This window comes from Prionailurus bengalensis, chromosome E3 (assembly GCF_016509475.1).
Source record: "Prionailurus bengalensis isolate Pbe53 chromosome E3, Fcat_Pben_1.1_paternal_pri, whole genome shotgun sequence".
In the NCBI taxonomy this organism is placed as follows: domain Eukaryota; kingdom Metazoa; phylum Chordata; class Mammalia; order Carnivora; family Felidae; genus Prionailurus; species Prionailurus bengalensis.
In genome coordinates this window covers 26,447,751-26,475,095 of record NC_057357.1, presented here as the reverse complement: position 1 = coordinate 26,475,095, position 27,345 = coordinate 26,447,751, and the positions used below count along the sequence as shown (strand labels likewise).

Here is a 27,345-nt window from a genome sequence, read left to right as displayed (position 1 = left end):
TCCTCATCTGTAAAATGGGTTTCATAATAGTCCTTTCCCCATGGGGCTGTGGTAAGTGGAAGGGTTGAGATAAATTCCATCTTCCTGTCTTCCAGGCACAAGAGGTTTCTCCTCTTTTCCCTTCTGTGGTAGATGTCCCTAAGTCACATATCCCTAGGTCCCAGAACAGTGCTTTTTGTAAGAGATGGGGGTATATATTTGCAGCGTGGATTAATATTATTACTTGATGTTTAGTTTTATTAGTGCCCCATGCTCATTTTGCATCTGTTTAAATGGATGTGATTGCTTGCTGTCCGTCAATCCAGCTAGCCAATTCAACATTTATTGAGTTCCAAATATGTACAGAACACTGTGTTAGTCTCTAGAGGTTGCCTTTTTACTCCAGCCTTTTAAAATTCTTTTCCAGCCTTACCTTTAAAGAGCTTTCATTCATCCTTCCCAGCAACATATGTGCTTAAAATTAAAGCACCTTTCATTAAGAGGAAGTTCTTTTGACATGGGGCACTTGGGTCTTGCAGCGCCTTGCTGTTGAATTCCGTGATGTCCGCTTTCCGGGCCGAGTTCATCGCCACGAGGTCCATGGATTTCATTGGCATGATTAAAGAGTGTGATGAGTCGGGTTTCCCCAAGGTAGGCTCTTGACCAGATGTTCAGTGGGAGAACAGATAGGCACTGTTTACCCAACAGCTCTCGAGGGAGAGGGTCCTGTGTGGGGGTTCTTGGGCCAACAGAGAAAACAGGCATTGTTTCTGAAGAACATGCTGGAAGGTGAGTTAGTGATTGGGATTGTTAGACACATGTAAGTTGCTGCCAGTGTCTATTGAACTAAGTCTATTGAATTAGCTCGCTGTGAAGTATTTAGGAAAGGCTTGGGCTTCCATCTTTTAAAAATGTATTTTCACTCATGATTTATAAAAAGCTCTGTCCACAAGAATGTTGTGTCTCATGAATCAGAGCAGTGCACAGAGCCAGCTCTTTGTTTTGAGTGTCTCTAACTTGCATGTAGGGCTGTGGTAGAACTTCAGGAAGATGTTGGAAGATTAGCCATGAGACGAGCTAAGGGTTACAGCCTTTTCCTCTAAGCCTCAAGGTGCTCTGATTTAAAATCTCCAGTATTGCAATGGTTTGCTATTCTTTTTTTTTTTTTTTTTTTTTTTTTTTTTAAGCATCTTCTTTTTCGCTCACTGGGGTTAAACTTAGCCTTGGCTGACCCTCCTGAGGGTGATCGACTCCAGATTCTCAATGAAGCTTGGAAAGTTATCACTAAGTTGAAGAATCCACAGGTGGGTGACCATTCAGACCTCAGATAGACTGCCTTTTGTCCAAGTCTGGCAGTAAATTCTTGGTTTAAAAAAAAAAAAAAGATATTTTCCCTAATCCTACGTCTGGGTTTTTATTTTGTTTTAAGAAATAATACTATTTAAAAAAAATTTTTTTTAATGTTTATTTACTTGGAGAGAGACAGACCGTGAGCTGAGGGGGTAGAGGGGAGGGGGCAGAGAGAGAGGGAGACACAGAATCTGAAGCAGGTTCCAGGCTCTGAGCTGTCATCACAGAGCCTGACATGGGGCTTGAACCGACGAACCATGAGATCATGACCTGAGCCAGAGTCAGACCCTTGACCGACTGAACCACACAGGTGCCCCAAGAAATGACACTATTTTAAATTATTTTCGTTAACCTATAGTGGAGAATTGATAACTCTAAAGATACGTTTCTTTGATTTTTCTATCCTAATTATGTCTAATTCTTTAGGCTTCAAGATGTAGTAAAAGTGTAAAGTGAGAAAAAATATTTGAAACTTTGAAAGACCTCTGCTCTGACTTAACAAACAGCATCCAAATGCAGCTGTCTATAGTATTTGGATTTGAAAATATCAACTGAGTAGGATATTCTTAAATGGAAGCTCAGCAGTCAAACGTATAATTAGCAAAAGGGAATTCTAATTGTTGCCCCTTGGACGGAGGTGTGGAAAGATGGATCCACTGCTGTTAGGTGCTGGAACAGTATGCAGCGATGGCCACAGTCTTGTAGAGTTTGGGTTTCACGTCTCACCGTCCTCGTGGGCGACACATCAGCAAGTTACGTGGCCGCCACTGGGTGAATGGCCCTGCCTGTCTTCGGCTGAAGGACCAGCTGGGCAGACTTCACCACCCTTCAAACCATTCCTCTCCTGCCAGCAGCATATCTCAGCTTGGCTGCTTTAATGGCACCACAGACCAGGTGGCTTGCAAACAACAGAAATTGATTTCTTGCCCTTCTGGAGTCTACAAGTCTGGAATCGGGGGGACACCATGGTCGGATTCCGGTGAAGGCCCTCTTCCGGATTGCCGACTGCCAGCTTCTCCTCCTCCCTAGGTGGAGAGGGAGTGAAGGGGAAAGGGTGTTCTGGGGTCCCTTTTATCAGGACATTAATCCTATTCATCAGGGTTCAACCCTCATGACCTCATCACCTCCCAAAGGCCCCACTCCTAATGCTGTCACATTGCGGGGCTACGATTCTCAACATATGCGTTTTGGACACAAACATGTAGACTGAAACACAGCAAATAATTGAATGTGGGTGTGTAGCATTTGACAGTCATTTACCAAGAAGGAAATATTAGAGTTCAGTTATAACCTCCTTGCCAGTCACCGCATTTACAGTAGTGTGTTGAGAATACTGATCTAACTTAGAAAAATTAGAAGCTTGTTTACAAAATCACATACCTATGTTAAGTTGAACAAAACCCTCACTAAACTTCAGCTGTTGAAATTCTGTTTAACCCGAGTGGCTAACTAAAAAGCTTCTTTAGGATGCGGAAGTCCAAAGTCTCTGGGCCTGTGGGGTCTGTCCCTGAGTGCTTCAAAGCACCCTTGCATCAAAAGCCCATGTTAATGGTTTCCTTCAATCTATAACTTCACATGGCCTCATTAAGTTCACCTTCTCAGCTGGCTTTTCTTGTGTGAATGACATAAGTGTTTTCTTCCCTCCCATTTTCTCTTTTTTTTTTCTTCTCCTTAAAGTGTCAGAGCAGAAGAGATATACTTGCAGACTGTATTTTTCCTTGAGCATTTTTTTTTTTTTTTCACATGAGTGTTTTCCAGGGAAGGCAGCTCTGTTTAGCTGTTAACTGCCATTTCCATGACCATCCCGGTGTCTCTCCGTGGGTCCCCCACCCCCACTTGAATCTAACACAGAATTTCCTACCTAAAATCTTCAGTGCTTTCTTAACCTTTTTACGACCTGTACATCACCTCTCTATCAGAAAAAGAGTTTATGGGTTTTTTTTTTTTAATTTTTTTTTAACATTTATTTATTTTTGAGACAGAGAGAAACACAGCATGAACGGGGGAGGGGCAGAGAGAGAGGGAGACACAGAATGTGAAGCAGGCTCCAGGCTCTGACCCATCAGCCCAGAGCCCGACGCGGGGCTCGAACTCAAGGACCGCGAGATCGTGACCTGAGCTGAAGTTGGACGCTTAACCGACTGAGCCACCCAGGCGCCCCAGAGTTTATGTTTTAAAGGCAGGATGTCTGGTTTTTTTTTTCTCAGAACCTGCAAAAATCACATTTAAGCAAAGCTCTTCAACCAGATCCACGGTCAGTGTCTCTGTTGAGGTGTGGCCAGGACTCCTGACTTTGATCTCCGCTGCCCTTCAGTTTTTCCCAGATTTCTATTATGGCCCAAGTAGTTATTCAGAAATGGAAGTCTAGTTAGTTTCCAGCAACTCCTGTGTTTCTATATAACTTTTGCTTCTTAGGGTAAGATAGATCAGTGGACTAGACTTTTCTGTAGATGAGCCAACAAGTCTTGGAATTCCTATCACTTGTCATCTCTAGTGATGATCAGAACCCTTGAAGGGATCTGCATGTGATGAGCTTTCACTCTAGGGTTAGCCATGGTGTTCCTGCTGTAGACACATCTTTACTTTTTCTCTGTAGGACTACGTTAACTGTGCCGAGGTATGGGTGGAGTACACCTGCAAGCATTTCACGGTATGTACGGCTGTGGGATCGTTTTGGGAAGAATTATGGGTTTTTTTGCTTTTTTGATATCTTTTAATGTTGGTTTGTTTTTGAGAGAGACAGAGTGTGAGCAGGGGGAGGGGCAGAGAGAGAGGGAGACACAGAATCCGAAGCAGGCTCCAGGCTCTGAGCTGTCAGCACAGAGCCCAATGTGGGGCTCAAACTCACCAACTGTGAGATCATAACCTGAGCTGAGGTCTGATGCTTAACCAGCGGAGCCACCCAAGCGCCCTTGGAAGAATTATGTTTTTATTCGTGTTTATAATAATGAATAAGGCTAGAATAGGCATTTAGGCATTTTACAGTGGTAATCGTCCTTAATTTATAAAAATGGCATCCTTTTATACTATAGTGTGGTGGAGGGTTGATATGCGTACTGTCACAAAAGTGTCATGCTCGCGTGCAAATTGGGGAAATGCTCCATTACCAAGGGAAGCAGTTTTTCCCCCATAGGATCCCTTAGATGCTTACATTCTAAAGTGCATTGGGACTCTCCCCGGGGGTCCAGGAAGTAGCATTTCTCAAACATATTTGACTTACGGGTAATTTTTTTCTAAGCAGAGGGACTTCTTTCCCTGTGCCCAGACCAGAACCTCAGTCTGGGAAATACTGTGTGTGTCAGAGAGCAGACCTTAGAAGCAGGCAGGACTGGGTTCACATCCTATTGCCAAAATGCTTATTTTTATCCGCTGTTAAAAACTGAATTCAGGCATTCATGCCGAAAAATGCATGTATTATGAATTTGCTACCTAAGGAAAGTATATCCGCGTGATCATGGTCCATATCACGAAGTAAGGAATAAGCCCCCAAGCTCCCTGGACTCTGCTCCTAGTCACAGCCCCCAGCCTTTGGGGGCCACCATCGTGCCCTCTAACTTGATAAATTGGTTTTGGCCTCGTTTTAAACATTATATAAGGCTGGTCTGTTGATTTTGTTTATTTTGTCCAATTTTTGTTTTATCCTTATTTTGGAAATTTCAAACATATGATTTCCCTTATAATCCTCACCCAGAAATGACCAACTCGTGACAAATCTTGTTTCATTTATATCCTTACCCCTGGATTATTCTGAAGAAAATCTCAAACATTGTGTTTTCATCTGTCAGTTTTCAGCACATGTGTGTTAAATATAGGATTCCCTTAATCTTATCCCAACAAAAAAAATTAGTAATTAATAAAAAATTAAAATCATTCAATGTTCAGATTTCCCCAGTTGTCTTGTATTTTTTTTAATTGTTCAGTCAGGATTAAAATAAGGCCCATACATGGCAATAGACTCCTAAGAGTTCTTTTAAATTACAAATTCTCTCTCTTTTCCCCTCCTCCTTCCCTTCCCCTTTTACCCTCCGTCTGTGATTTATTTGTGGAAGAATTTGGGTCTTTTGTCCCGTAGAGTTTCCCCATCTGGTCTGGCTAGTTGTGTCTTGTGGTGGTGTCCACTGTGTTCTTCTGCTGTCTATTTCCTGTCAGTGGGCAGTTAGTTCTAGAAACTTAATCAGCCTCAGATTCGATTTTTTTTTTTGGCCCTGCGGGTGCTGGTTTGCTACTTCTCCTGGGAGGCTCATGGTGGCTGGTTGCCTCCCTGTATCGTGGGCAGCTGCTGAAGCTCGTTGCATCTCATAGTTTCTTAGGGGCTGCAACTTGGTGATCCTTGGAATTATTAGCAGCTTTTCTTTGTTTATTAGCTGGGATACTTGTAGAAAGACGACCTCCTCATGTCAGGTATTTGGTTACCCTGAAGTGCAAGTTTGTACAGAAAAAGGCAGGATTGATGCTGCTTTTTCTCCTCTGCTAGTTGTAGGATAAGGATTTGATTCCTCGGCATCCCCAAAGGCGATCAGTGAGTAGTTGTTGGTATCTTTCATGGATTTAAATATACTTGAGTTACATTATTCTTTTTTTTTTTTTTTAATTTTTTTTTTTTTCAACGTTTATTTATTTTTGGGACAGAGAGAGACAGAGCATGAACGGGGGAAGGGCAGAGAGAGAGGGAGACACAGAATCGGAAACAGGCTCCAGGCTCTGAGCCATCAGCCCAGAGCCCGACGCGGGGCTCGAACTCACGGACCGCGAGATCGTGACCTGGCTGAAGTAGGATGCTTAACCGACTGCGCCACCCAGGCGCCCCTTGTTTTTTTTTTTTTTTTTTTTTTTTTAATTTGGTTTTTTTTTTTTTTTGAGTTACATTATTCTTGCTGATGCTCGTTTGTCCCCTTTGTCCAGTTGGTGTGTCATCAAGTGGCTCCCGAGTCCTTCTGACATGCTCTCCATAGTCTTTGATGCCCTCTTCGCTTTCTGTTACAAGATGTTCCAGCTGCCCTGGCATATTTCTAATCCCAGTTTCAGAATCACCACTAAGCTAAATCACTTAACTTGTCTGAGCCTCCACTTCCTCATCTGTGAAATGGGGATAATCCCGTTCATGCCAAGGAGATGAATGAGCATTAAGTGAGAGAGTAAATACAATGGCAGCTCTTTAGATGACAGATATGTGTAATACAAATACCTTAAGTAACAAATACCACGCACTTTACCTGTGAGCTGTGCAGCCTCATAGAGACCTTGCCAGGAGGCTTCACTCTTCCACGGGTCAGTGTACCTTTTCTGTGGAGAAGCAGATAGTAAATATTTGTTGCTTTGTAGCTCATACAATCTCTGTCACAAGTATCCAACTCTGTCATTGTATGTGAAAGCAGCCACAGACAATAAGAGTGAGCACAGCCGTGTTCCAATAAACTTTGTGCACACTGAAATTTGAGTCTCATAATTTGGGTCATGAAATATTCTTTTGTTTGAATGTAAAAATCACTTTCAGTTCGTGGGCTGTACAAAAATAGGCACAGGGCTGAATTTGGGCTGTGGTTGGCCGACCCCTGATAGAGACGACAAGAGTGAAGTGAGCATCAAGGTCGCTCAGCTCGGAGGGGCTGACTCTGTGCACTTCCCACAATGCCTCGGTGCTCCTGCCAGTGCCTGGGGAACAGCCTGGACAGGCAGGCAGAAAGTGGCACGGCTGATTTTTACCAGCATCCAGGGAAAGCTGTAACACCCCAGAACCTTTGAGAACAACGTTTTAGTCCTGACCTGGTGCAGAAGTAGTTCCCTTCAGGGCTGTGATATTTGAAACTATTTCCTGGAAGGTATGTGATATATTCTGAAGTTATTTGTCCTTGCCACCAGAAAAACAGCGACTGCCTTTCAGTGTCTAACACAGGTTTATTTTCCCCTCTTAGAAACGAGAGGTGAATACCGTTTTGGCTGATGTCATCAAGCACATGACTCCAGATCGTGCATTTGAAGACTCCTACCCTCAGGTAACGGATTTGCTTCTCTCATTTCCACACTGTTAGAAATTTTATTCTGTTGAATCAAATAGGCATGTTGCATGGGTCAGGCTGTAAAGTCAGATAATCTTTCGTTCGAATCCTAGCTCCGCCGCATCCTCGCCATGCTCACTTTACTCAGTTACTTAACCTTGTGCCTCAGTTTCCTCACCTATAAAATGGGAATAATAGTCCTACACTCAGAATGGTTGTGAGGATTAGGTGAGATGTCATATTGGATCCTCTAGCACATTTGCTTGGCGCCAGTAAATAAAGGGCCTGTGTTTTCCAGTTAAACTAACTTTTTATTTGGAAATAAGGTCCAGCTTCTTGGAAAATTGGAAGAATAGCTCGAGAACTCCCATTACTCTTTACTAAGATTCACCAGCTGTGAACATTTTCCGTGTTTGCTTTATCATTATCTTGTGTACACACGCACGCACATCAATATGTGTTTACATTTTTTCCAACTCCTTTGAGGTTATGTTGCATACATCATGTGACTTTGCCTCTGAAGAATTCAGTGAGTATTTCCTAAGAAGAAGGACATTCTCTGTATAACCACAGTTTGGGAATCGACTTCAGGGAATTTGACACTTACATTTTCCTATTGGCTACTCCACAGTCCATACTGTAGTTTTGTCAGTAGACTCAATAAGGTCCTTGATATCAGGTATTTTCCCCCCTCCAATACAGAGTCCAGTGAAGCTTCATTTAAAGTAACTTTTGACCTAATTAATAATTGATTTTGTATTTAATAATGTGATGTTCTGGCATTTATTGCCTGTGATCAATTTCTAGCTTAACTTAATGCAAGAAAATTAATTACATGTTCTTGTGAGAAGTTTAGAATTCTCTCTAACATTTTGGTAAGAATGTTTTCACCATTTGCAGATTAAAATAGTTCATCATTAGAATTTACTGAGTAGGCACTGACTACCTGACATTTTTCTAGGTGTGATGAAAATATATAGTTGTGCACAACAGGCTCTTGGTAAGCATTGTTGAGTGAATAAAGCATGTGAGGGCAAAGTTCGTATCCCTTGTGGGTCATCAGGATCTTGGGCGCAGATGAAGACTGAGTTGCATTAGAATTTTTGTTGAGGAGCATTTGGTAAGACTTTGATCCTAGGGACCCATTTAATTGAAGACTTTAACACAGTAATTTTACTATAGTCCATTCCTAAGAGAGAGGAATAATTACACCGTACAACTCTGTCATATCTAGAAGCAACGTGTAAAAGGTACCCCAAGGATCAGCCTGCATTCGGGACAGCCGCCCATATGAGTTGTGAGCCCCTTGTCTTAAGTGATTTAAAGAAATGATTTAAACAGCGGTATTTTGAGTATAAACACAAGTACTTGTCAGTAGCCAGGGGCAAGGATTTACATTTTCCTTAGAAAAAGCACCTCTGTGGTTCTCCCTGTCAGCAGGACTGGGTACATCTCAGGGTGAGGGCTGGTGGACATCGGTACCTGGGTATTTGGATCCGACCTTATGTACTGTGCACCATCCTGGGGTAGTGAGTGACATGGCCTTTGACTCCACCGGCAAACTCAGTTCATTGCCTCTCCACAGAAGTAGTCAGTAAATACAAGGTCATGATGGGCTAGAACAGGGGTCTGTAAACTGACCCATCAGCCACATGTAGCCCATCAGTTGTTTTTGTGAATAAAGTTTTATTGGAACCAGCCACACCCACTCGTTCACATGTTCTCTGGGGCTGCGTTTGAGCTTCCATAGCTGAGCTGAGCAGTTGTGATGACTCTGTGGCCCTTTGAAGAAGTTTGCCCACCCCTTGCATATTCATAGCTGCATTGAATGGAGAGCTTCCCGAGGATACACATGACACTGCTCTAAGGCTCTTACGTGAACTGTCCCATTAATCCTGACGGTGAGCAAGACACTGCTTTGCTCTCCATCTTACAGAAGACGATGATGAGTCTGAGCAGTGGCTTCCGCAAGACTGCAGACTAATACAGGGCCTAACCCACCCTAATAATTCCCCTTTCCTGAGTGATCCAGGTTTCCCTTACTGTGCTTGTAATTTCAAATAATGAAAGAAGGTTGCCTTTTAAAAATATCTAAGTTCTGGGGTGCCTGGGTGGCTCAGTCGGTTAAGCGTCTGACTTTGGGTCAGGTCATGATCTCACGGTTCGTGAGTTCGAGCCCCCACGTCGGGCTGTGTGCTGACACCTCAGAGCCTGGAATCTGCTTCGGATTCTGTGTCTCCCTCTCTCTCTGCCCCTCCCCTGCTCACACTCTATCTCTCTCTCTCTCACAAATAAATAAACACTTAAAAATTAAAAAGAAAACTAAAAATACCCAAGTTCTATTAAATAAAATGTGTTTTCTGTGTGATTTTGCAGCTTCAGTCGATAATTAAGAAAGTGATCGCCCACTTCCATGATTTCTCCGTTCTCTTCTCAGTGGTAAGTAACGTGCCTTAATTACCTTTGGAAATCTGTTTCTGAGTCAGAGGTTCGCTTGGTGTCCCGGGCCAAAAGAAATACTTAATGGTTCCTTTTATAAAGTAGTTAGGTCTAAACAACGTCAGTATTATTTATGCCATAACAACCTAATCAGCGTCTGAAAAATTAGTACACAGACTGAAAGAAAAATATCATCTGTATTTCTTTCATGACTCACTAATGGGATGTGTGCCTGTCTTGAGCACCACACAGCCTCTCAAACATTGGAGTCAGACTGGACATTCTCTTCCTCCTCTCCTCTTCCACATTGATTTTCATAGGTGACCTTATGTCACACGTGCAGTCTAACATCGAAACTATGAAATGGTGTTGAAATAATAGTTGTCTCAGTGTCTGACAGAACTGAGATTTTTCTGTTTCCTTCAAACTTTCAAATATCCTATGATGCCCCTTCAAGTTGGCTCTGGTGCCCTGGGCGAGTACAAACCTAGGGGATCCGCTTCCCTTCCACTCCCCCCTCTTCTGGCTCCATTCATGTGCACTCACAGGAGTGTGTGTGTTTTTTAATTAAAAATAGAACTTGTTATTTTTTGGACATTTGCCATATTCTTCAAGCACCGTGCCGGACCTTGGCATGCATTGTCTCGTACCGTTTTCACAGCACTGCTGGAAGTAGGAGCTCTTAGGATTCCCACTTTACAGATGGGAAAACGGATGCTGGAGGAGGTGGGGTAATGTGAGTGAGGTTGCACAGTTAGTGAATGCACAGTCGGGATGTGGAGGTCACTCTGAACAACTGACTCTTCTTTCTCTGGTCAGTACAATTGTAAAAAAGACTGAAGCCCACCTTGTGTTTTCTGGAAAAGTTCATGGTCCTCTAAGGATTGCCAGATGGTTCCCAAAATGTTAACTGTCCCAGCCCTGACCCCTGGGAGCATGTAAGTGGTTTTAATAGTAGTAGGCCCTCTCCCTGCTTTCAGGGGAGTCCTCTTCTGAGCTGCCTTAGAGAGATGAACAACTCTTTCTCGGCTTTGACCTTCGAGGAAAATATGACCCGCAAATTCCTTCCAGTAACTTGCGTAAATTGCATGTAGAGTGCTTTTTTTTTTTTATTTTTAGGAAAAATTTTTGCCATTTCTGGACATGTTCCAAAAAGAGAGTGTGCGGGTGGAGGTTTGCAAATGCATCATGGAAGTTTTTATCAAGTAAGTGTAACACGGCATAACCGGGAGCTGGGATTCCCGATGACCTTGTGAAACCTGTTGATAAGAAATTGGTTTGTGTACTTTTGAAGCCTAATGATATGGATGTATTTAACATCCAAAATAACATTGAAGGGACAACCACATAAAAGGAACAGTGATGATAGAAGTTTGTAATTAGTGCTTAAGAAGACAGAGTAGTAAGTATTAGCTGGAGCCCGGCCATCACCTACGTTGTACTCTGATATGCATTTGGAAGGAGCATTCTGTTAATGAACTCCTTACGGAGTAACATTTTAAAAGATAAAAATAAAGTCATACTCGTCAAGGTCTCAGGACTAGAGAGCTTTCCATCTTCAATGTTTAGATTTGTGATCAGTTTTCCTATTTAGTTGCTTTCCTTTTGTTGACTAAATCTGTGTTTCCCCAAACTGTCATATTGCTGGTGGAACATAAAATTATTTTAGGTGGCACATGGAGGAGAGAATTTGGTTTTGATTTTAAAAGTTGTAAATTTAGGGGTCCCTGGGTGTCTCAGTTTTGGTTAAGCATCCGACTCTTGACTTGAACTCAGGTCATAATCTCGGAGTTTGTGAGTTTGAGCCCCTCATCAGGTGCCACACTGACTGCTTGGGATTTTCTCGCTCTCTCCCTCTCTTTGCCCTGTCCCCTGCTCATTCTGTCCCTCTCCCTCTCCCTCTCTCCCTTTCTCTCTCAAAATAAATAAACTTAAAAAAATACATAAAGATTGTATATTTAATTTAAGGTATATTAGATAATATAATTAGTTTAATTGGTGTTTTCATGTATTCTGTTAGGACAAGGTTAAATTTAAAAAGTTAAAGTTGCTCTAAAGATTAATATATAGATATGGCAAAATAAAATGTATTAAGATGGTACCTAAAGAACCTCCGTTTGGAAAACAGAGTTAGATGTTGCTTGAATAATGTATGTTTTAAGCTTTCCTTACGTTGTCTTCCTAAAAGATTAATTCCATATGCTTGGAACAAATATACCTACTTTCCCCACATAAGGACTTGTTATAAGACCTTGTCCTTCTATATTATTTGAAAAGCCAAATTAATAATTTTGCCTGGCACTCAACACAGTTATAGACAGGTTGTAGACTGCTTTAGAGGGTTCAAGAAATGTAGTAAAAAAACAAACAGGTTTGCCCTTTGCCTGGCTTAGGAATTGCAGCAGTTTTGTAGGATTTACCATAATTTTAGGAGAAGTTAGAATATGTGTAGAAAAGCAAACTTGTTATTGAAAGAAGAGTTAAGAGAAAAACAGAATATTGCCCATTACATGTTTAGTGCCAGCTGGGTAATTTGCTGTTTCTCAGATATGTGCAGATGAGAAACTCATCCATATTTTCATTGCTGTGGGTGGACATCGCTTTTACCATTGTCTTTAAATGTCTTGTAGGCATCAGCAGGAGCCCACAAAGGACCCCGTCATTCTGAACGCCCTTTTGCACGTTTGCAAGACCATGCATGACTCTGTGAAGTAAGCCACGCTAAAGGCTGAAACATAACATGGATTGGGTCTTAATACCATGTAAATAGTACATTGGGGAATTACTGCTTTAAGCTGCCACTGTGAATAATATCATTTTGTGGTGTCTATTAAAATTCTTGCTAATGAGGACATTCCAGCCCAGGAGAAGAGAGAGTGAGGGTAACCTTCCTGCAAACATGAGATGGCAGATGTTTTTACAAAGGGATTTCTGTTGAGAGAAAAAGACTGGTTTCATCCAAGTGAACTCAAACTCCATGTCTCCTGGAGACTTGAGAGCAGCAGATAGGGGAGTAATGAGTTCACTCATCCAGTAACCTAAGCTTCAGATTTCTCTCATTATTAGCCAGCTATTTGAAATTCAAATGAAATGGCATATATTCCTTACATGAAGGGCTCTAGTTGTTTGGCAGACTTGAGGCCCAGTCCTGTCCATCCATTGGCCTTACCTTTTGGGTCAAAGGCCAAATTATGACTCCTTTGCTTTCTAGTTGTTTTTTTCCTTACGTGTTTCCACTTGGTGTGTTTGAAGCAGTTCCTGCTTATTTGTGGCTTAAATTTTAGTCCCCAAAGAATTTTTAAAGCACAGCAGCTTGATTCAGTGGAAAATGTTCTAAGAATTGAGAAAATGGTTTTGGAACTTAACCATCAACAAGATGAATTGTATTTCTTTTTTTTTCTTCTGAATTTTGGAATCTTTGTTTTCATGGCTTTGTGTTTGCAACCTCAGGAAGAGTTATAAAAGTAAAAATATCAAGACTTTTCATAATAAATGGAACCAATGAACTTTTTAGTTGAGCAAAAATAGAAATAAAGGCACAAAACACATCCAGAAAGGCACTCTTATTGGTAGGATCCTGGGTTTTAGCTTCAGTAACATGGCAGGTTTATTTCTCTCTTGCTAAAGGTGTGAGACCAGAAGGTTGGGGTAGGTAGGTCTGCTTTAGAGCACCAGCCAGGTCCCTGCTGTCTCGTTGCTCTGCTATCCCTCGGGGATGTTGTCCTTGTCTTCCCGGGGGCAGCTGGCTTACCTCCACCATGGGCATGTATAGCCCATGGGCATTGATGGACAGTAGTTTTCTTTCTGGGAGGAAACTTGGAAGGCTCACCACCACTTGTGCTTCCATCCCATTGGCCAGAACTGTCATATGGTCACACCCAGCTACAAAGGAGGCTGGGAAATGGGAATCTCAAAGAATGAAAGGGACATTGCTTTGTTAGCGGGTGGTAAGCAGTCTTTGCCAGTACTTTCCCCTAGAACGAACCAATACACAAGAAACTTGGCTCCTGTTTGCTGTAGTCTCTTAAGTTTTCTTTAAAAATAAACTTGGGGAACTGTTAAGAGGCCTTCACATGTGTAATGAAAACTAAGGACATGGCATTTTCTTATTTATATTAGTATTAATATTGCTATTAAATAGAGGTAGTTGCCATCTGTAATGTACTTTAAGATGCCTCCCCAGAGTGAGCTGGATTGATGGATGGAGAGGGAAGGGGATAGTTATGTGATAGAGCAGATACTGTAAAAGGATAATTGTGGGATCTGGGTGCTGGATGTATGGATGTTTGCTGTAAATGTCTTTTGACTTTGCTGCATGTTTGAAATTTTTTACGACAAACTGTTGAACTAAACTCCTCTGAAATATAAAGTTTGAAGTTGGACCTTGCTGTCCAAATTCCAAGGGAAAGAAAGTGAACCTTTCTTGGAAACACCGTCTTTGAGACAGATGAGAAACACACATTTAAATTATCTTCATTTAGATTATATATTTTCACCAAAAGAAACACAGCCTGTTGGGAGTTTTTTAAATCTAAAAAATGCACAATGTTCTTACCTGTTAAATTGTTTGCTTCTTCTGTATCCTTTAGAAACTTGCATTTATTACCTCGATGTTAATTATGTACAATTATTGATTTTAGTGCACTCACTCTTGAGGATGAGAAAAGAATGCTGGCATATTTGATTAATGGATTTATAAAAATGGTAAGTCTTGGGGAAAAAGTTGCAGTGTGCTTGGAATGTGATGTAATTGTTTACTCTTACTCCGGGGAAAGCAGTTAACATTATGTTCCCTGGTGCTTTTCATTTTTATTAAGATAAGATGAAATTAGAAAACATCTTACATTAGCCAGCACTCCCCTGGGGGCAAAGAGAGCCAAGACAAACTGGCTTAAGGAAAAAATAAAGGGGAGGGTGGGGTGGGGGACTTATTGGCTCATGTGACACGAAGTCCAGGAATGGAGCAGCTGGACACGGGTGTCTCTGTGGTGTCGTCAGGACCTGCCGTCTGTGTGTCTTTGGCCCATGGTTCTGCTCTCGGGATGTCCTCCCAGGCAGCCTCACTCCCCTCAGGGGCTCTAGGTTTCCATTCCTTCCAGTGCTGCAGCCCAGCAGGAAGGGTTCCAGCAGAAGTCCTGGGACTGAGTCTCTAGATTGATTTGGGTCACTGGCTCATCCCTGCACGAATTGCTGCGGTGAGGGGGAATGAGCACACGGACTGGCCAGGCCCGGGAGACATGCATACGCCTGGGCAGCCCAAATCACGTGGACCGGGAGTGGGGACAAGGGGCTCCCTGAAGCCCCCGATGTGCTGCTCATCAGGTGATGGTAAAAAATGGTTTGGGCGGGGGATGGGTGTGGACACAATGCCAAGCACCTGCTCTCCCATTGTTTTAGTTACCTGTTGGTGCATAACAACTCACCCCAAAACTTAGCAGCTTTAAATATTGGTGTTTTGTTCATTCGTAACGATCCTGTGGGTTGAATGTGTGGCCAGGCTGCTCTGTGTAGCAGGATTGGGGCCACGGAGGATCCACACGGCCTTGCTCACTTGTATAGGGTCTTGCCGTTGGGGACTCATTTCTCATCCATGTGGCCTCTTACTCTCTGCTCTTCTGCTATTGTCCAGCTGTCTCCGCTGAGCTCTCTTACGTGGTGCAGGCACAGAGGGAAGCCTCAGGCCTTTTAAGACCAAAGTTAAGAAATTGCACTGTGACCAGTGCTGCCTCCTGCTTTGTTCTCTTGGTCAGAGGGGTCATAGGGTTATCGCCTTGGAGGGGAGGGAAGAGACCACGGGGACCCTGCAAAACCACAAGCCGTGTGGGAGCGATTGTTCAGCCTTCTTTGGGAATGACCCACCACACCACCCTAGCCAGAACCACCTTTGCTTTAATCCTGGGTGTGCAAAGCTAAAATACCAACTGCTGCCAGTATCCTCTTCTCATACGAATGTCAAGACAAAAGCTGACCAAGATGAAAATCACCAGATCCCTGTGAAAATAACCTTGAACATGTGACTGGTTCAACAAGAGGGTCAGTGCTAATTGTTCAACTGACTCTGTAGATAAAATCCATTTCGATGCAAAATCAGAATCAGCCTTTCAATTCCCATGTTAGGAAATGCACCTTTTACCAGGTGACTCTCCTTGCCCTTGACTTATACGCTGATCAGGTGGCATTTTAGCCTTTTATGGCTTTGTCTGAAAGCCACCAAGTTATAGTGGAGAATATGAGGAAATAAGATGTGAAACCTGATAGCTATAATGGAAATAGCAATGTTAAACCCCCTCTGGACAAAAATGATTGCTGTAACAGTAAAGTTTATCCTACTAACCAGCTATTCATAAATTGGAAGAAATGGGGGGAAAGGGGATTTTTATTGATGGAGAAACTTCCATCTATGGCTCCAGCAGCCACCAGTAAGTTGCTGAGGTTGGATTCCCTATCAGGAGGCAGAAAGGTGTGGCTCTTATTAGGGAAAACCCTCTGACAAATGGTGCTCAGTAACCAAATTGATGTTCCGTGAAAAGGCCATAGCCAACAAACACAATTCCATTATTTCCTTTCCAGTGGTTTCCATCTAGCCTGGGAAACTCTATTTACATTCTGAGATTCTGCTCTGAACCCTTTGGTCTTTTTATTTTCTAGTCCAGTGCTCATGTCATAAAGATGAGGTGGTAATGGTAATATTTCAGTTACACACTGGGCAAAGTAATGTAAAGTCTAATTGGAGTAGATTCCAGCGTGCTCGTGTGTGTTTGTGTACCCCTGACGTTTCCACCTATTCATTGCTGTTGGCGGGAATTTTGATGACTTCTCATCTCAGCACTTTCCCTCCCACACAACGCTCAGGGAAAACTCTTTTTTATTATTATTATTAAAAAAATTTTTTTTTAACATTGATTTATTTTTGAGAGAGACAGAGCGTGAGCAGGGGAGGGGAGGAAAGAGGTAGACACAGAATCTGAAGCAGGCTCCAGGCTCTGAGCTTAATGCTGGGCTTGAACTCAAGAACGGCAAGATCGTGACCTGAGCTGCAGTCAAATGCTTAACAGACTGAGCCACCCAGGCGCCCCTCAGGTAAACTCTTTTCCATGCTATGTGCTTACAGTTGCCTACAGATAACACTCTCAGCATCGTTTTCCTTGCTTCTAGGTGTCCTTTGGCCGTGATTTTGAACAGCAACTAAGTTTTTACGTTGAGGCTAGGTCAATGTTTTGCAACCTGGAACCTGTTCTTGTGCAGTTGATTCACGTAAGGGTTTTCATGTATTCGTTTGTTTTCTCAATCAATATTTATTGTTTATATGCCAGGCCTGGAGTTTAACCTGGGATTCTTGTGGCCCCATAACACTCCTGTTCTTTAGGGCATAAAAGGTGGTTTTTCAAAGATTAATCCAGTCTGCAATTTTGCTTAAGTCTTTGGATGGTTTTTACTGACCTCTTTTGCTCTGAAATTAGCATATTCTCATTCCCATATGCCAGTGGCAAAGTGAGTTACATGATTAGTTACTTATAGAAATAACTAACCTGTGGTCCTTGTAGCTTAACCAGAGTCCCAACATTGTTAGATCATGGTAGCTTTTCATGGGGCCCCCAGGCCAAAAGAGAGAAATAATGGTTCTGTTTATTAGACAGTTAGACTCAAACAGTTTGAGTATTTATACCCTAACAACTGGATAGCTCTTTGAAATAACACCATATGTAAATTGAAAGAGAAAAAACATATCTTTATTCTTAAATAATCACAATTACTTCAAGTGTGTGTGTCTACTGGGCACTGCACAGCTTCTCAGACCTTAGAATTGGGTTGGCATCACTACCCTTGTTTCTTGTTCCACATTGATTTTTTTTTCCACATTGATTTTTGCACACTACTTGCTTTTGATCAGAGCAGCTGCTGAAAACCCATTTCACAAAGATAGAATGTCACTGTATGCAACAGTGCGGTCCAGTGTTGAATCTGTGGGCCACCTCATAACCCGTTCTTGACACAGTGTTCAAAAATTGAACATTGCTCTGTTGCCCTAAAATAATCGCACTACCCCCGTGAGTTTGCTACAGCCCTCGAGGATGTCACACCACACAGTTTGGGAACCATAGGACCGAACTTCTCAATTTGTGGAAAGATTCCTCAAGGCTCTTTAATTGCTTCACATAAACTCAAGGAGAGCAACCTTTTTATTTGGTTGCTGGTTATCAGGGTATGTGAACTTAAGTTCTAAAGGTAGAGACCTCATCTGGAATTTAGTGGGAGGTAATAGTGCTCACCTTGTAGGGTTGGGGGGTTAAGTGACCTAATGAGGGTACGGCTCTTAGAACAGCACCCAGCACCTGTGTCCTCTAAGTTCAATGTGGGAGCTATTACTTCTGTTCTTACGGTTCATGTTACTGTTGCATCACTGACTTGTGTGTTTGCTCGCAGATTTGGAGATTTCTTTTAGGATCTCTAAGATCTCAAGCTTCGTGTGTGGGATTTCTGGAAATGAAGTGAACCCTGGCTATTCATTAAACCAGAAAATGGCCATTCCCAGTGCCGACTGATAGGCAGGAGTGCCTTTTGTTCTTACCGTCTTGGAGATGTTTGCTCAAGCCGAGGGGGAATCAGGCCTGATGGCCCCTCTGGCATTTCAGGGTTCAGCATTAGCCAGTCTGGGCCCCAGATAGCATGTTCTTACTGACTTGTATGCAGTTAATATCCAGATCTCTATGGGAGACATGAATCTGAGCCAGCTATCATTTCATAACCATTTCTGTTTTGTTTTTTAATTAATAAACCCAGAGTGTAAACCGGTTGGCAATGGAAACAAGAAAAGTAATGAAAGGAAATCATTCCAGAAAGACGGCTGCATTTGTGCGGGTATGTTCTAGAGAGAAGACTCAGAGTTTGAACCCTAATGAGTTGTTTGGTTTGTAAGTTTCTAAATTGCTCTTCTCAGAAGACAAGTGTGTCCTAAGGGTGGTTCAGTATTGATTTTCCAGATGAACTTTTCCTTGAGTATCTACTGACTCACCAATTTTCTTACTATTTTCAAAAGAAATGATCAAAGATGTCTCACCTTGGGGGCGCCTGGGTGGCGCAGTCGGTTAAGCGTCCTACTTCAGCCAGGTCACGATCTCGCGGTCCGTGAGTTCGAGCCCCGCGTCAGGCTCTGGGCTGATGGCTCGGAGCCTGGAGCCTGTTTCCGAGTCTGTGTCTCCCTCTCTCTCTGCCCCTCCCCCGTTCATGCTCTGTCTCTCTCTGTCGCAAAAATAAATAAACGTTGAAAAAAAAAAAAAAAAAAAAAAAAAAAGACAAACCATTTAAAAAAAAAAAAAAAAAAGATGTCTCACCTTGGATATGTGTTATGGAGGAGTGGTTGAACGATGGATTGCAGTTTTGTGCCAGCCGAATTATCTCCTGCTTATGCCTGTAACTGGAAGGTCTACTACCTTCATCCCCCTTGAAAAGTTCTCAACTGTGAAAAAAAAAAATCCACCTTCTTGAGTGTGCTGCTCAAAATTTTTATCAAAGTAATACATATCTGTGTTTTTAAAAAAATGGAGTTGGACCAAAAAGAAGGCAGCAAGAAAAAAAGTATACCATCCCACCCTGACCTCATACCTCTTTCCTCAGAGACAACCACCTCAAACCCTCTTTGAGCAATTTCTTCTTGTAATTACCTCCATATTTTTAAGTAATTGGTTTCAGATTCTGCTTCTTATTCAACGTCGGGTGTTATCTATTTCCTTCGATGATGGATGAGGATTTATTTTTCTTACACCCTTACTCTCCTCACTTGCCCCTCCCCCTCCTCCCACAGACACATCTGGAGTGTATGTCGCAGACTCAAGAGGGGAAAGTTGGGGTTCAGGATGAGGAGACTAATTAAGTGTTTTTGCTTGAAAATATGTGACGGATGAGAACAGGAGGACCAGTCTGCCTTGATGGTACTGCTGATGTAACCTGTGGTGTTTCTTCCCCTCCTTCTAGGCCTGTGTTGCCTACTGCTTCATTACCATTCCCTCCCTGGTGGGCATCTTCACGCGCCTCAACCTCTACCTGCATTCTGGTCAGGTTGCCTTGGCCAACCAGTGCCTTTCCCAAGGTAAGCCTGTCATTCTCACCTCTGAGCATTTCCTGGCTGCTTAGGAAAGCTGGCTCAGCTCTGTGTATGCGTGCGTGCGTGTGTGTGCGTGCGTGCATGTGTGTGTGTGTGTATGTGTGTGTGTAAAGAGAGAGATTCTTTTAAGGAAAGAAAAAAATAACTGATCAATACCTGATGAGTTTTAAATCTGTTTCTTTAGCAGGAAGCACATGGGACATACACACCTTTATAGAATCAGACAGATTACAGAGGGAAGCTATTTGCCTGTAAGGACCTTCTGAAATCTGTCTCACACAGACCAGGTCAGGCAGCTCAGGATAAGTGCACGTAGAGAATGTTACAAGTTAGAACTACTTCCTCACAGTAGATTCCTGTTTATTTTTTGTTGATGTTTGTTTGTTTGAAACCCCAGAGACCTACACATAGAATCTAATAAGTATGGAAAGAATACTCTCCACAGGTTACTTTTAGTGATAAAAATTGTGCTCAAGACCCATTCCTGTACTAGGTATAGGAGCCAACTGGTTTATTTGGGAGGCGTTCCCCGAGAGTGTCCGTAGAGTGATGGGGGCACTGAGACAAGGAAGGGAAGGAAGCCAACAAAAGGTGTGCTTCTGGGCAGGTTGCTCCTCTGGGCGGCTGAGGTACGTTCCCCCTGGGGACCTCTGGGACGGGTGTCGAACGGCCTTGGCACTGCCTTGCCAGGAGAATTGGGTTATTTACTCTTTATTCGGCCATTGACTGAGGGCTGCTTCTGGGTCATCAGCTGCACCCTGCCCTGTTCTCCACTTGACCCAAAAGAAAGCCCTCAGGCGGAGTGTTGGAGGTCGCACATATTTGCTACAGGATGCGCTTGTCACCGTCCGGGACAGGAGGTATCCATCCATCAGGCCGAAACACAAAGAGTATAAGAGCTCCATTTATGGAGCATTTTTATGTGGCGAGCTCTTGGCACACACTCTCATTTCAACCTCCTGACGGCCACATGAGGCAGGCCTGGGGCTGGTGCCTGCTTTCCCAAGTGAGCCCCCAGGGCTCCGTGGCCAGCACTCAGCCCCTCATCTGTCTGACTCAAGGCCGTGCCTCTCACTGCTGACAGAGCATTTGCAGTGCCCACAATTGGGAAGCTTCAGTGACTAACTTGAGGGCTTCTTTGACACCGGTGGGTTGATGTTTTCAGTCATGGTCTGCCCTCCACTCCCATCTCCCACCTGACCTCACAGGATAAAGCCACGTTTCGTGATCCACCACGTGGTGCCTTTGGTTTGGATGGGCTCCCTGGGTGGGTTGGAGAGTCGTCCTCGGCATGGCAGTTCTGGTATGTTGATCTGTATCTTCATTCACCTGGGGCAGTTCTGGGCACTGAGGTCTCCAAACATGATCGCTACCCATGAGCCTTTTCAAACTCCGCTTAGTTTTGCTTCTGACTCCTGAGGACTCCAGTAGCCTCCCACCACATTTGGAATTGCATCCAACACCCTGCCTGTGAGTCCTCGTGTGTTCTGGTGCCTGCCTGCCTTTTGTCCTCATCTTCCACCACACTTAAGCCACACTGGCCTTCTTCTGTTCTTTGAACATGCTAAGCTGTATTCCAGTTCAGAGTCTTTGTGCTTGCTGTTCCCTCTTTCTAAAATGATCTTCTCCCGGGGGCTCCTGGGTGGCTCAGTTGGTTGAGTGTCTGACTCTTGGTTTTGGCTCAGGTCATGATCTCAGTGTTGGGACCAAGCCCCTCGTGCTGGGTGTGGAGTCTGCTTAAGGTTCTCTCTACAAAACAGATAAACATAAGGGAAGGGAAGCAAAAATAATATAAAAACAGGGAGGGAGGCAAAACATAAGAGACTCTTTTTTTTTTTTTTTAACGTTTATTTTTGAGACAGAGAGAGACAGAGCATGAACGGGGGAGGGTCAGAGAGAGGGAGACACAGAATCCGAAACAGGCTCCAGGCTCCGAGCTGTCAGCACAGAGCTCAGCGTGGGGCTCGAACTCACGGACCGCGAGATCATGACCTGAGCCGAAGTCGGACGCTTAACCGACTGAGACACCCAGGCGCCCCAAGAGACTCTTAAATATAGAGAACAAACTGAGGGTTGCTGGAGGGGTTGTGGTTGAGGGGATGGGCTAAATGGGCAAGGGGCATCAGGGAGAACACTTGTTGGGATGAGCACTGGGTGTTATATGTAGGGGCTGAATCACTGGATTCTGCTCCTGAAATCATTGCACTATATGCTAACTAAGTTGGACGTAAATTAAAAAACAAAACAAAACAAAACACCGGTCTGGCTGAATGCAGCTTCCTAGTCTCATGCTCTGTACATCCCCGTGATCGTCATTATGCTGTTGATCTGTGTTTTCTTATTGCATATGTTGCTTATTGTCTGGACATCCAGTATACCCACCAGCCCTTGTCGTGTGTGTGTAAACACTTCTCCTAGTGCCTGCTTTGGTAAGGATGATGGGTTAGCAAGAAACAAGTTAAAACAAAAATGAACAGGCACCACCAAAAACCTGATGCCATGCAAAATGAAGAGTAGAGTGGATTAATTAGCTTAGGTGCTTAGGTTGATGTATGAAACTTAACATCTTACTATAAACTGGCTCCCTCTTAAAAAGTTCAGGAACAGTACAGTTCATGTAGGAACGCTCGAGTTTGGCCTAACTTGAAACATTGGGAACAGATTGTGAACTGCAGGTACCAGAGCAGAGAACTGTAAGTGGGGGCTCTAGAAGCCTCGATCTTTCTCCTCCCAACTTACAGACTAAGACCATGATCTAAAATATTGTAGATTCCAGGCAAGCTTATTATGATTGGACTCCATATGGGGCTTCATGCAATTTTTTTTTTTTTAAGGCAAAAATTCTTAAGCCAAATAAAGTCTCCCCTATCATCAAAGATTTGCTGCTCTAAGAACTGTTCTTCAAGAGCCCTGGGTGGCTTTTGCTCTCCTGTGCTGCCCTGTAATGACCTTGGTCCACACCAAGAGATAAGCAGCATCGGAACAGCCTGGTACCCGCTGTGTGGGTGATTAGTGCCCTCGGTGTTAGAGTTCTGGACCTCCTCATCTGCCTCATCCCACACTTCAAGCCACTGCAGGAGGAGCAGGAATGTGGCGTCCACTTCATGTTTAATAATTTATCTGATGATTTTTACTCTAGTCTCTAAATGCTATGGCACTAAACCTTAAAAGCCTATGATTGTTGTTCCGAAAGCCACATGCAGCGGTTGTGGCCAAAATAAATAATACATTCAATTACTGAGCATGGGAAGGCTAAATATAAATTAAATGAAGCTTGTGGAATTGGGCCACTGTTGTTCACCCCCCCCCCCCCACACCTTAAACACCCTCCCTCTCGGCTGGTTAGAAAACAATTCTCTCCCCCCAGTCCACTTTCTGGCCTCCCTTGATCCAGCTTCAGTGGTATGTATCTTGTTTATCGGACGGTGACTTTGCCAGCACTGGGTCCAGCCTGACGTTAAACTCCCATTGAACTCTCAGCCAGCGCTGTGTGGGATGCTGATGGAGGCTTTTTACAGGGGAGGCCCAGTTCTGGTCCCTTGGACGTACTGAGGTAGTACATAGAGTGGGATGTGGGGGGGATTTGTTTCAAAGCCACCCATTGTCCCAGTAGTGAGGAGAAATGGGGCTTGTGCCCCTCACCTGGAGATGCCTGTTTATCTTTGCTTTCAGCCACTTCATTAGATAAGTGCTTGCTCTTGTTCGTGAGTGGTTCTTCCCAGAAGATTATTACCAGGCCACAGCAGGAACAAATTCTTTTGCCCTTTATTTTTGTCTTGGTACCTTTATCTTTACAGTTTCTAATCTGAGAAAGGAGGGTGGTTTTACAATGGAAGTCATGTTTCAGATGGGGCTTAGAAGGAGAACTTATCAGGTGGAGATGGGGAGGAGAGAAGGAACAGTTGGCGTTCCAGGTGGGGCAAAGGGCTTGAGCAAAGGCATGGGAGGTGGGGAAGCCCGTGGTGTATTTGGCCAGCGGCAGGATGTCAAGATGAGTCCCTCACTGCTGGTCTCCCAATCTGGACTCTGCCACTCACCAGCAGGGTGCCCTTAGCCAAATTGGCCTTTTTGTGCCTCAGTTTCCTCATCTGTCAGGTGGAGGTGATGGCTATGGTACCTGTCACAGATTAAATGAGAAAACGTACTCAGAGAACTTGACTCACTGGCACACAGTAGCTGCTCAGTAAATATTAACCTCATAGAATTGTCTCTCAAAAGACAAAAGTATGCTGTGGAGTTCTCCATACAATGCCACCTCTGTGGTTTCAGGCTTCTGAAAGCAAACTTGTCCGAGGCAAAACCTTGAGAAATCCACAGGAAAGATGATCATTCTTTGAAGATTAACCTGCTGAATTACCCTGGGGGAAAAAAATCAAAACGGGTATGCAGTTCCTCCAAAGACAAAACAGTAGAGAAAACAAGCAAAATGGTTTTGTTCTTTTATTAATAATAATGCTTTCCACTCCTATAGAATTGTCTCCCCCTCCTTTTAAATTGTACATTTTTATTTATTTTTTGCATCTTTATCCTTCAGAGCTTACTCACAAGCCAGTTCTTAGGGAAAACCAGCCTTGGCCTCTCCACCCCTAAACAAACTAAGAGTGAGATCAGGTTATTCTAGATGTGTTATCTTGGCACTTTTCCCTCACTGGACTTACTGCTGTTTTATTTAGCAAGTTAATAAGTAAATGTCCACTTTTCTCCCTTGCAAGAGTATCCGCTCCATGAAATCTGACGTGTCTTGCTGGACGTTGCGTCCCTGGCTCCTGGCACGTTGCCTACCACACGGGTGCTCAAGAGGTGCTGAATGAATGAGTGGCAATCCTACGATAATAATGGTTGATAATTCTTAATAATATCAATACATGTAAAATGGTACCCAAGCTTTTCATGGTACGGAAATAACTACTAAGTAACCCTGCTGTTGAGAAGAGAGTCCCATCAGAGCCTTCTAGTAGGTTTTACATAACTCTTTTCATAGTTTTAGGTGAAAGAAAACAAGTTAGGCTCAAACATATGCCAAGCTGTATAGACCTGTTGAATGAAGCTATTTTGCTGGTTTGATCCGTGAGGAACCCAAAAAAGCAGAGGAGAGGCTGTGGCCTGCTACTAGGAGGCCCACTGACCACTGTGAACCATCACGGCTAATGGAGGTGGCCTGGATGGCAGGGTGGAGGAGAGAAAGCGTTTTTTATCCTCCTGGAGAATGATGGGTGGCTTGTGATGGAGAAAAGTATCCTCTATCCACTTACCAAGTCACTGGGGTTTATGCTTACGGTCACATTTACTAGTTCTGTTGACAGGCCATCCTCTGAAGAATGTGTTTGATGTGACTGTTCTCACAAACCCTCTGGTGATCATGGACAAAGCAGGTTATTTTTGCCAGAACAATTTACGTGGGCACGTGGCATGAAACTCGTCATCCACGTTCACATGGTCCATCCACCTTACAGAATACAAGGGCCTGGGATGGAGGGCAACCCACAGTGCAACCCACAGGAAAGGAGCAGGGCAAGAGTCTCCCCGTAAGTTCACTTAGCTGTTTATATTAGTAAATATCAACGATTTTCTTGCTCCCGCCAGCATTTCTTGGCCATTTTTTACACACAAGCCACTGTGCCAAGCATTGTGCCAGAAAAGGAATGCACTTGGAGACTGTGTGCTAATAGGGGAGAGTGAATCTGTTTACAGTTAAACAAGACAGCTTGTGATAAATGTTGTGCAAGATTTCATAAAACGTGCGACAGAATTTTAAGGGAGAGAAAGCTGACCCTTTGGCTTAGAAGAGGAAAAAAAAAAAAAAAAGAAAGCTTTTTAAAACAGGTGGCATTGAGGAGCCTGGAGGAAAAGCAGGATCTTTATATGCTTAAATGAGGCAGAGGGCATTCTAGGCTGAGACAGCAGCCAGGTACAAAGGCCTACAGGCTGGAAACAATGCATCTGGAAGGAATGGGTAAGAGATCAAGTTAGGAAGATAGTTTGGGGCCTGATGAGAACTGAAAATTCCTGCAAAGCAATCTAGTCGTATTCAGTGTGTAGTATTTGCTCGGTGGTTTATGTTCATTTTACAGATGAGGATACTGTGGCTCAGAAGTGTGACATGACTTGCCCAGGACCGTCCAGCTAATAAGTGGCCTGATCTGACTTCAAGTGCTCTTTCCACCCCTGAGCTTCCCTGAAGTGGGTTAGTTCCTCTAAACCCTAATACAAAATATTATTTCTAACCCTAGGTGTATGTGGTTGCTGGAGACCAGTTGTTACAGATTGAACATTAGATAAGTTTATGTAGAAAACAACCAGAATTAAGATGAGAGTTAATCTTTTCTGCTTCGGGAAATCCAAACCTAATATCCGCAGAGACATCTTCACAGCCTCCTGTGAGCCATTGCAGAGATGGTAGGAAGGTGTGTTGATTGTGCATTAGCCCCAAAGACAGGAGTCCGGTGACATGGGTAGCACATTGGACTGAGAAGTCATTTCTATGACCCCAGTGGACTTTCACAGTGTGTTGATAATCGGTGAATTGAAAAGGCATTCTGCATAAACCACATGGCAAAATCAAGGTTAGATTAAGCTGTTATTGATAACAATTAAGCATTAATGAATAAAGTATTTAATTGTTTCTGGGCATTCATATTTCTTTAAATCTTACTCTGTATACATTACATATTATCAAATTAGTGGCTCCTTCAGTCCTCAAACTTAACTGCTGTAATAACAAATTCTATTACAAAAACACAGTGTAGTCATAAATAGTGTTAAATCTCTATGGATAACTCACCTGTGGACGATCAGTTGGCCATTTGGACTCTGAGGCTTTACCCAAAGGCAGCCCTGTCACTTGGTGACAGTGCATCTTCAGTGCAGACCAAAGTTCAGCCTGCTGAAACAAAAATCCCATGGACTGAGTGACTTCAGTAACACACATTTGTCGCTCAGGGAAGCCCAAGACCAAGCTACCAGCAGATCAGTGTCTGGCGAAGACTTCGTGGCTCATAGACCGCCATCTTCTCACTGTGTGCTCACATGTGGAAAGAGTGAGAGTCTTCTCTGGGGCCTCTCGTATAAGGGCACTGATCCCATTTGTGAGGGCTCCACCTCATGATTTCACACCTCAGTGTTCCCACCAGTACCATCTTTGGGGGTAGGATTCCAGCATACGGATTTGGGGGTAGGGTGGAAGGACATTAACAGTCCAAAATATAAAGTTTGAGGCGGTAAGCTGCGTCCTGACATTACATCTGTACAGTAGTTCCCATTATATTGATGTTGTCTTTCCAAACCTACACTCATCAAGAGACGGAAAATGTTGAAGACTGGTAAAGATGTTTAGCAACAGGGTTGTTAGAACGTGTGGAGTGTAGCCAGAATCCCGCTTTGATCAAGTATATTCAAGGGACAGGAAGGAGTCTTTCACCTTCTTGTGATGTTTTGTCCCAAGAAATCACGATGCCCCCTTTCTTAGAGAGCTGGACCCAG

The 27,345-nt window shown here is 43.4% G+C and overlaps 1 protein-coding gene and 1 long non-coding RNA gene across 8 annotated transcripts in view; one reads left to right on the top strand and one right to left on the bottom strand.

Annotated features, from left to right (window-relative positions):
- VPS35L (VPS35 endosomal protein sorting factor like) overlaps positions 1 to 27,345 on the top strand; it is a 117,703-nt gene that overhangs the window by 62,720 nt on the left and 27,638 nt on the right. For 5 of the 7 annotated variants that reach the window (XR_006294216.1, XM_043560405.1, XM_043560402.1 and 2 more), the window contains 11 exons: positions 519 to 630; positions 1,167 to 1,283; positions 3,926 to 3,979; positions 7,242 to 7,322; positions 9,702 to 9,764; positions 10,884 to 10,969; positions 12,395 to 12,475; positions 14,405 to 14,468; positions 16,920 to 17,018; positions 18,546 to 18,623; positions 19,737 to 19,851. Coding sequence is in view for 6 of the 7 variants with exons in the window: in XM_043560405.1 (XP_043416340.1) it covers positions 519 to 630; positions 1,167 to 1,283; positions 3,926 to 3,979; positions 7,242 to 7,322; positions 9,702 to 9,764; positions 10,884 to 10,969; positions 12,395 to 12,475; positions 14,405 to 14,468; positions 16,920 to 17,018; positions 18,546 to 18,623; positions 19,737 to 19,851 (950 nt within the window). In the remaining variant the exon portion in view is untranslated. The remainder of the gene's footprint in view (positions 1 to 518; positions 631 to 1,166; positions 1,284 to 3,925; positions 3,980 to 7,241; positions 7,323 to 9,701; positions 9,765 to 10,883; positions 10,970 to 12,394; positions 12,476 to 14,404; positions 14,469 to 16,919; positions 17,019 to 18,545; positions 18,624 to 19,736; positions 19,852 to 27,345) is intronic. The other 2 variants (XM_043560404.1, XM_043560403.1) reach the window with 2 other exon arrangements.
- On the bottom strand, positions 23,609 to 27,282 carry LOC122471607. Its single transcript, XR_006294218.1, has 2 exons — positions 26,648 to 27,282; positions 23,609 to 23,983 (listed from the first exon to the last, which is right to left on the bottom strand). It is a non-coding gene; the product is annotated as an uncharacterized LOC122471607 (long non-coding RNA).